The 9,105-nt window shown below is 43.4% G+C and overlaps 1 protein-coding gene across 1 annotated transcript in view; it reads right to left on the bottom strand.

Annotated features, from left to right (window-relative positions):
• Window positions 1-376: 376 nt before the first annotated feature.
• Window positions 377-9,105, bottom strand: part of CHCHD6 (coiled-coil-helix-coiled-coil-helix domain containing 6) — a 294,049-nt gene continuing 285,320 nt past the window's right edge. Inside the window, exon 8 of the mRNA XM_084840184.1 lies at window positions 377-1,160. Coding sequence (XP_084696310.1) covers window positions 1,137-1,160 — 24 coding nt within the window. The 3' untranslated portion in view covers window positions 377-1,136. The remainder of the gene's footprint in view (window positions 1,161-9,105) is intronic.

The raw sequence follows: 9,105 nt of genomic DNA, 5'->3' as shown, positions 1-9,105 counted from the left end.
GCCACGTTGGGCTCAGTGTACTGTGGAAAGGTGGCATATCAATAAACCAAACTGAACTAAAAAGTAGTTGCTGCCCAGCTCTGCCTGTTGGATTAAAGAAGTTCACTGAAAACAGCCCGGAACATCTTCGCTCCTGTAGAGTCAAGATGCTTTACTCCAGTGACCTCCTGTGAACCACTGAGGGGCAGCGTGGAAGGCAAAATGAAGTGGCACAGAGAGTGTGTTACAGCGAGGGACACAAAGGGCTGTTGCATGATGTAGGGTAGAATCCTTTTGCTGTTTAGCTCACCAGAGCTAGCTCTCTCTTCCAGCCAGGATGTTTGTACCCTTCCAGCTAATCCAACCCAGTCCTGGCATGAAACAAATGAAATTTTTAATTTATCAACAGTGTTTATGTTCTCAGCACTGACTGGGAGGCAATCAAGTCTGACAGTAAAGGCAGTGACAAGAAGCAGGGAGGAGGCGGAGCCCTTCTTCAACTTGTGCATCAAAAAACAACTGACAGACAGTGACCATGAAACACTGTTTATTGTTTTTAGAAGGGAGCTTGTAGAAGGAAAGGGAAGGAATGCCTTAGTCCGTGTCATGCACACATGCACACATTTGTGTCAGTATTAACTCTAAATAAGCAGGACTCTGGTATTTCCCCATATTTCTCAGATGTCTTATTCTAAAGAATAAGGATAAAGGCAACATCTCCTCTCTGTCTCTCTGTCTGTCTGTCTGTCTGTCTCTCTCTCTCACACACACACACACACACACACGCACATTGAGTAACAGTGAAACCAAAGAACTGATAGCCTTTTTTTTTAATGGAGGCTTCTGACTTGTATGCCCCATTAGAAACAAAATCTGTTTATGGGAATTCTTCTCTCAGTGAAAGAGGGATAATGATGATGGCAACACACGTTGTGCAAAGCATTACTTCCCCAGCATTGCTCAAGACCCACTTCCTCAAGTCCAAATCCATCAATTAAGACTGGTACGTATAGGCATCTGGATATAAATTCATGGTGCTTTCGTGGGCCGCTGCAGATAGGAGGCACTCATTTCCATCAGCATGAATCCAAGAGGATGGTGGGCTTCTGAGAACTTCTGTGGTCCTATGCGTTCTGCACTTTGCTGGCAGGTAGGCTTTAATCGAAATGGACCAACAGTTCCTGAGGGAGATAAAACGACAAGAGAGGAGTCATTACTTATTTAGCTGATGGGCTGACCACGCAACACAGAATGCAGCAAGAGATGACTTCCACCAAGATTTGAAAAGAACAGCACAACCTCCAAGTCCTGAGCATCATCACAACCTGCTTTCTGCGGGGAAAACTCATTTGAAATGTTGAAACCATGAAGTTTGGTACTTTTATAAGTATTATTAATTATCTATACAGTACCACCAACATACTCTAATAAATGTGTTGCCCTTTAAGGTACCACAACACTCTCTTTTTGTGATCAATATGTACGGCATTTTACAGAGTAACAACAAAAAGGCAATCCCAAGGACACATCTGCTTTGTTTTGAACAGCAGTAAATAAATTCATGTGGGCCAGAGTGACTGCCAATGTCCAATGAGGATACAGCACAGAAAGGAGGAGGAGGATTCAGGGGGTGTTTCCAGGCAGAGGGCTCCTAGCACTATCAATTAGAAGGCGTGGTTCAGCTAATATGTGTGTTCCTCCTTAATTGATTTTCTGTGGTAAGAAAAAAGATGGAAGAAGCACTGGGACAACATGGGTGAGTTATAAGCAGAAGACAATGTTGTCTGGACCCTCATAACATTCCATGAATGAGGCAAGGTGATGGCGTAATAAAAGAACCATCTGGAAGCACCCAGGGGAGGCAACAGAGTGAGGGAAAGGAGAGGAGGATAAACAGGAAGAATATGCATTCAGTTCAGTTACACATGTTTAGGCTTCGTCAGGAGCCGATGAAGACCAAAAGGTTGAGCCAAAGTCTTCCTGGAAAAGGTGGGCTGTGAGAGAGGATTTTAAGGGGGGTGGGGTGGAGCTGGCATCATGTAGGAGTTCTGGGAAGACATTCTGGGAAGGGGTTTTAGGGAAGAATGGACATATTTGCTTAAGGTATCAGGAGATGTTGAGTGGCTGAGGGCAGCAGTGCTGGAGCAGTGAAGGTACCAGGCAGTGATATGAATGCAGAAGAGGGCAAGGTTATGAAGAGCTTTGAAGGTAAGGATGAGGAGTTTGTGCTTGACCTAGGAGCACATAGGAAGTCAGTGTACTTCTACAAAATTAAGTGGCCCCTTCACATCATATATTCAATGTATATCCATTGAGATCCCAACTGTCATTGTTTGATAGTGAGCATCATGAACTAGTATTTATTTAAGACATTTTTACAGCTGCTTTTCAGTTACAAAAACCCTCATAGCAGCTTACAAAAACAACACACAAACCAGTTATACAGTAAACAAGATTTTAAAAGAGTCCCTGTTGAGATTTTTACTACTATTAAAAGCTCAGGCATGGACTTAGCATGAAATCTGAAAGCTAGCAACAATAGTGCCAGGCAAACCTATCTAGGAAGGAAGTTCCATAATGAGGGTGCCACTCCTGAAAAGGTCCTCTCTCCGGTAACCACCCCCTTAACATCTGGAGGTGGGGACTCCTACAGGTGGGCCTCAGATTATGTCCTCAACTGATAGCCATGTACATACAGGAGAAGGCAGTCTTTCAGGTAGTTACATAGGACCACAAGTACTCAGGGGTCCTATGTACTACTCCTCAAACCTAACAACCCCTCAACAGGAATTAAAAAAATGACTACAACAGAATAGATTTCTAGTGCACCAAGATGCTAGTAGTTGACAATGCTTTTACCAATCCTGCCACCATTCCTACTTATACCTCATTAGTTATTTTTGTTTCTTATTATTTTGACTTTGCTAAACCCCCTCTTATTTTCACCCTCCTCCCTGTGTTTTGACTCCTGTGTTTCGCTTCTTCATAGAACAGCTCTATGAAATTACCCCAATTCCACTTAAGCTCAGGCTCCTGGCTATACCTTTCTAAATGACAGTCTGGTTTGACTTCTGGTTTCTCACACAACCCAGTGCCTGGTTCTTCTTTCATGCCTCATGATCTGGACATGATGTCAGACCTTGTTCCTTCTTCAGTGAGACACTCCCAGGCAAGTGTACCAGAAAGCATCACACTATTTATTTCAAGAAGGAAAAAGTTCAGATTTGACCCCTGCCTGCTCAGTTCTGGTAGAAAATTCTGAAGCTACAAACAGAAACTCAAGCGCTGAAAGAATTTATTACTGTCCCCTAAGAGCTTCTCTTTGTTCACATTATTCTGAAGTCAGCTTAAAAAAGCCAAAACAATGTTGACTGCTAAATCGCTCCTAATTAAATTTTCTTCATTGACTAGTGGTAGACACTTAACTTGGTGGTGTGTCCACCTCTTTGACTCACCCCTGGCTCCTGGTACATGCTGGTACATTTGGTCAAGTGAGACCCACAGGCCAGCACATCAGAGGCAAAAGGAAAGGGCAGATTAAAAAATGTTGCTTTTTAAAAGAGCTTCTCCATCTTGAAGATCAAAACTCCACTTGAGTTAAGACCTATTATCCTGTCAACAAAAAACTGTAAGCAGTCTTGTCGTAATCAGGTTATGGCAGGGGTAAGCAACCTTTTTGGGCCCATGACCACATTTACACTTTGAAAAAGTGCTCCAGGCATCACCACAAATGCCGTGGGGGTTAAAATGTGGGAAGCGTTGCCCTTTCTCTGGATTCTCACTTCCCTTGCCCCCCTCTGTGTACTTACTTTTCTTGTCCCCCCATCACTTTTCTTGCCCCCTCATCTTTTTTTTGGCAGGGGACTTTTGTCCCCACCTCTATAGAGGTAAATGGAGTGATGTTGGCTCCATTGACTTTGATAGAGGTGGGGACAAACAGCTGGATGGAGGGGGAAACCCACCTACCACCAAGGAACCTGTTACCCCAGGGGTGGAGGGTGGATTTCCTCTCCCCTCAAGCCATTTTTTGGCACCTTTCTCCCACCTCTATTAAATTCAATGGAGCAATATCATTCCACTGACTTTAACAGAATTAGGGAAAAGTGTGTCGACTTGGAGATGAAGGGGTAGCAGAGGTGAATGGAGGGCAGCACAAGGGGCCTCATGAGCACACTGGGAGTCTCGGTTGGTGCCAATGTGCCTGTAGGCACTGTGTTGCCATCCTCTGGGTTATGGCTAGTAGCAAGCCCTCAAAACCTTAGGGCAGATTAGGACTTGCCGACAGCACTACTCCTTGGAAGTACTGGGTCTTACAGAAGAAGTCACCAGAGACACACATTGCAAGTATATGCTCTTCACAAGGTCAAAGCCAGACAAGGTGGCTATGGAAGGCTATTCTAGTATTCATTGTATAACTTTCAATGTAGGCATTATGCTGCATTTATAAACAAAGCCTTGCAAGACAAAATTCTGGGGGTGTTGGTTTTCCCTTTAAGAAAATATGTTGTCTCTTAAATTTGTGACAACAATCTGGGTTCTTCTCCTATTTTTAAATGTCAGGCAAAAGAATATCAACTGACACATCTCAACAAATAAAATTCTTCTGATTGAAAATTGGCTGTACAGATCTGCTGATGAGAGATGCTGAAGCCTGCAAATCAAAAACAAAAAAAAAAAAATCCATCACAGAACTATCAGATAACGAGTACCAGTCCCTAAAGATGGCTGAAAACAGGGCCAGCCACTGGCTTCCTAATCTGTAGCTCATATCCCAAAAGGTTTCTGCAAACAAAAGCAGTTGATGGGACTATCAATCAGTAGAAGCTGCTCCCAATGGAAACTTGATACAATTATTTCTAAGAACAACATGTTGTAGATGGAAGGACTAATTGTTATTTTCACCTCCTCCAAAAAAGACATGTTGGGTTCATGAAGGTTATGGGACTGACACTGCTTAGAAGAGCTGAAATGCTTTCAGTACAAGCTATTTAGATGCAATATTAATCCTGCTTACTGTTTTATGCTGATCTGATGGCTTTCGGATTATTATATTTTTGTATTTACATTTTAATTGTTTTGTTCTTTTTGTAAACCACCCTGAGAATAAAATACTTTAGACAGACAGAAAGAATCAGCCAATCAATCAATAAAAATACAGGCCATTTCTCTAGCAGGTTTTTTAGTACTTTCAATGTACTAAATATAATGTAATTTGCTATTTCTTCTGTGCACAACAGATGCAACTGGAAACCTTGTCAAGTTGGTCATGGTTCCAATTTAAACCATTGTTACTTGCTAGTATAACATGTGTCAAGTAGAAGAGGCTTCACACAAATTCTCCAAACCAATGAAGAACTGCTGCTTTCAGAACAGTATTATATTTTTAACAAGCCTCAAGATTGCATCCATTATACACGTAGATGTGTGGAACATTGCAATGCCACCTGTAACAACGCATCCAAGTCCTCTGCTAGTTCTCAGCCATTTGTGGTCACAGGTGCTAGTGTCACAAAGTTCAGGAATGAGAGAGTGGACTGCTCTTTAAACTTGGCGCAGATTTGCTACAAGCTGTAATGCAGTCGTACGCATGCCACCTAGAGAGGCTTCCACATTTTTCGCTTCCCATGGTGACTGTGCCGGTGCTCTCTGGGGAGCATAATAAGCACCAGCCTTCCACACAACTCTGGAGTTAAAGAGGTGGGCTGCAATCATCCTGGGAAGTTATATGCCCATCCCTGCCCGCTCCTGAACTCCGAGTCTGGGAGAATGAGGCGGCCGCAGCTGATCTTGGGTGTTCTGAAAGGGCAGCAGATAGTTATTTAAATTTGTTATTACATTTTTACTGCCAGGAAGGGGGAGCGGCACTTGTGGGATTATCTGCCTCAGGTGCCAAAATAACTTGACTGGTCTTGGATACTGTGCAATGTTGATTTGGCAGTGGAATGGTTGGGCCATCCCTGCTGAGAGCTGTTTGGCCACAGCTCTCGCCACCCCTTCCAGCTCCAAATCTGGAGCTGGGGAGAAAAGCAGAGGATTGTCCCTGACTGCATGAGGTCAGTGATAAAAGAAGGGGCAGGGTCCTGGCCATGACCATTTTTGACTTGGCTACCAAAGCAAGCCAAAAATTGTGGATCTCTCCACCTATACTACCAAGAATACTAGATGAGTGGTACAGCCAAGATGCCTATAGGTAAACATGCAGACATTGGTGCATCATTAACCTATTTTCATATTTGGAGATGAAGGAAATGCGGAGGTGTTGAGAAGAGAATGTCACAATACAGAGATGAGGTGGATAAAGTATCACACTGTACTCCATAATGAACTTTTCTCATATACAGTATATGTGCTACAGAAGTTATTACTGTGTGCATGCTTAAGATGGTAAGGCTTGATCTTTGGGCAGCCATATCCCTAATCCCAGAAGGGGATTCCAATTTTGTATTCCAATTTTGTTGACAAGTGCATTAGGAGATGCAGGGGGCAATATGTAATTCTCCACAAGGGAAGGAGCTGGACAAGGAAGGAGGCAAGGTGCAGGCTACAGGTATAGGCCAGCTGGCCTGGAAGATGGGGCAGGCACAGTGAGCATCAAGTGGCCTTGGAATGGAGCTTGATTGCTGGAGACAATCTGTACAGCAGATTAGGAAGTGCCTGGTCCTTCAACACCAAGACCACTGTGGGGTGGGTTCCACCCCCCCCCCCCAATCTTTACTCGTGGCAGTGAAAATTGGTCTAAGCCACAGGGATGAAGAGGTGCAATTTCCAAAGAGAGGGCTCAGGAGTGACTAACTTTCTGCGTGGTGGCCTCTACCCTATGGAGGGGAGTGGACCCAGCAGGAAAGTATTCCACCATTGCACCACATTTCTCCCTATAGCCTCTGCCTCATAGGAAGAGTTCTAGCCTTCTCCCTGACATCTAGTTTTATATGTGCTGGGAAATATTTTGTACAGATGAGTATTAACTGCATAAATCCCTACCTATAATAGCACAGTCCAGTCACAAGTTTTCTATCTCAAGTGAGGGCCAAACTACATGTTACGTGCAGTTGTGGGCAACTTTAACTTTAAGCATTTAAATTTATTTTTTAAATTCTTTTTAAAAGAAAAAGAAGCCATGGGAGCTAAAATCTTGATGGTGCACTAGCAGTGGAGAGGGTTGCTTATTCCTTTCCCCTCAGACCACTTTCCTGCTCAATATTGCCCCATCCAGCTGCTTCCCCCCTCCCAGGTCCCCCAAATCATTTGCCCCCATAGGAAGAAAAGCAAGTGGGAGTGATTTTTAGTAGGGAAAGAGCCTGAGGGGCAAAGTTTAAGCAGCTCATCCCTTCCTCATTGGAACTCTGCTTGAGATCACAGGTTCCTTCAGTTGCTTTTAATTTTTTAAAGAATGGCTGTAGAAAGTTACAAACAACTGCTTGTAATGAGTTGTTTGGGCATCAGAACCAGGCCAGAGAGGGCTATGAAGAAAAGATAACTTGGATCACAGAACTGAACCCAGACACATGTGTAAAATGCACAAGGTCTCCATTTTGTCCTGTCATGCATGGATGGCCCTGAATACTTGGCTTTTGTTTTGCTGTGTCCAAAATGGACAAAGCAATTTGGAGGCCTGGAGCCATTTTTAAGTGAAAAATCACCCTGTTAACATACTTCATAGCTGTTTATTTCAAAAAATTCACTTAAGAATGTTTTCCTCCACCATCTCCTCCCTCCCCCTCCCCCTGAGAAGGGTATTTGATTCCATTCCTGTGAAGTCTATGAAGTAACTTACTTTCACTCTCACTGCCATTTCTTGCTGCAAGATGACCTCCAGTACATCCATCCATAAACAGATACCCAAATAACATGGCTGAGAATGTCAGCAGGATGCTGCACTAGTTATATTGCTTATTTGTGTCCTGAATGCCACAGAGACCATCAGTTAACCGCAAATGCCCAGTTGTATGGATGAGTCGGGATGGACTATGTCTTAATAAGAAGAGTCCTCCTGCTTAATCGTTTATTTTCCCATGGGACATTAGAAAAAAGAAGAAGAAAAAACTAGAGCAATACAGCTACATCCCCTGGCCCCTTATTCTACAGAATAATTCACATCATCTGGTAATCTCTAGCTGTTCTAAGACTCACCTGTTTGTTCACGCATTATAACATATTGATTTCTCTAGGACAATTGCTCTGATCATCATTATCGTCCAAAGAGAGCCTAAATCATTAGCCCATTCATAGGAAGTGTTTTTCACCAAGTGCAAGCCTCTGCAATTCCCAGAAAACTGCTAAAGAAAGACATCCAAGCCTGGACCCCAGAGCAATCCCACCGTAACCTCCTCCAATGACTCACTTGGAAGGAACAAAACTGCTATTATGGACGCAAGCTGGAAAGCACTGGGGAAAGAAAATAATGAACATAATTCTGCCATGGGTCACTACTGTGACGATAACTGCTAATTAGCACTGGCATCAATATTGAGGCTGCTTTTGCTAAATTAATGTTAATTGTATTTAATCTCATTTCCACTATTAAGAAAGCCCCACCAGGCTAGACTGACATTGCTTATAGTTGGTGTGAAGATACAACCTATGTCTAGCAGTGTGTGTGTGTGTGTATCTATATCTATAGCTATATCTATAGAAAATGTTACTTTTGCTAATGCATGTTCCCACTGTTCCCACTTTGTTCCCATTGTTCCCATTCCCAACCAGCACGGCCAATAACAATGGGTGTTGCAGTCCAACACATCTGGAGGGCACCGGGTTGGGGAAGGTTGGTGTAGGTCATCACTGCACACCAGTGGAGCCAAAGAACCAGCCCTCTGCACCAGCATAAAGGACTTAGGCAGCACACCTGAGAACAGGTGAAACGAGGGATCTCCCCTTGGGCAGAACATTAACCATCAAAATCCGAATCCTGAGGTAGTACTCCTACCAGCTCATAGATAATTCTTTAAACTGTTAATCTGCCTGGAGGAAATGGGATTGTAACAGCTGCTGTGACAAGTTGCTTTGTCTCTAGTGGTCTGAAATGGCTCCACTTTGACCAGCTAAGATTGCTTTAAAATGCAGTTCCCCTCTCTCTTTTACAGCATAAATGATAATTCCACACCTCCCTAGAAATGCAGAGTATAA

Source organism: Heloderma suspectum, chromosome 2 (genome assembly GCF_057233095.1).
Source record: "Heloderma suspectum isolate Gila_16-S chromosome 2, 16-S_ref, whole genome shotgun sequence".
In the NCBI taxonomy this organism is placed as follows: Eukaryota; Metazoa; Chordata; class Lepidosauria; order Squamata; family Helodermatidae; genus Heloderma; species Heloderma suspectum.
Note: the sequence above shows the minus strand (reverse complement) of the source record. Positions and strands in the feature narration are given on the sequence as shown.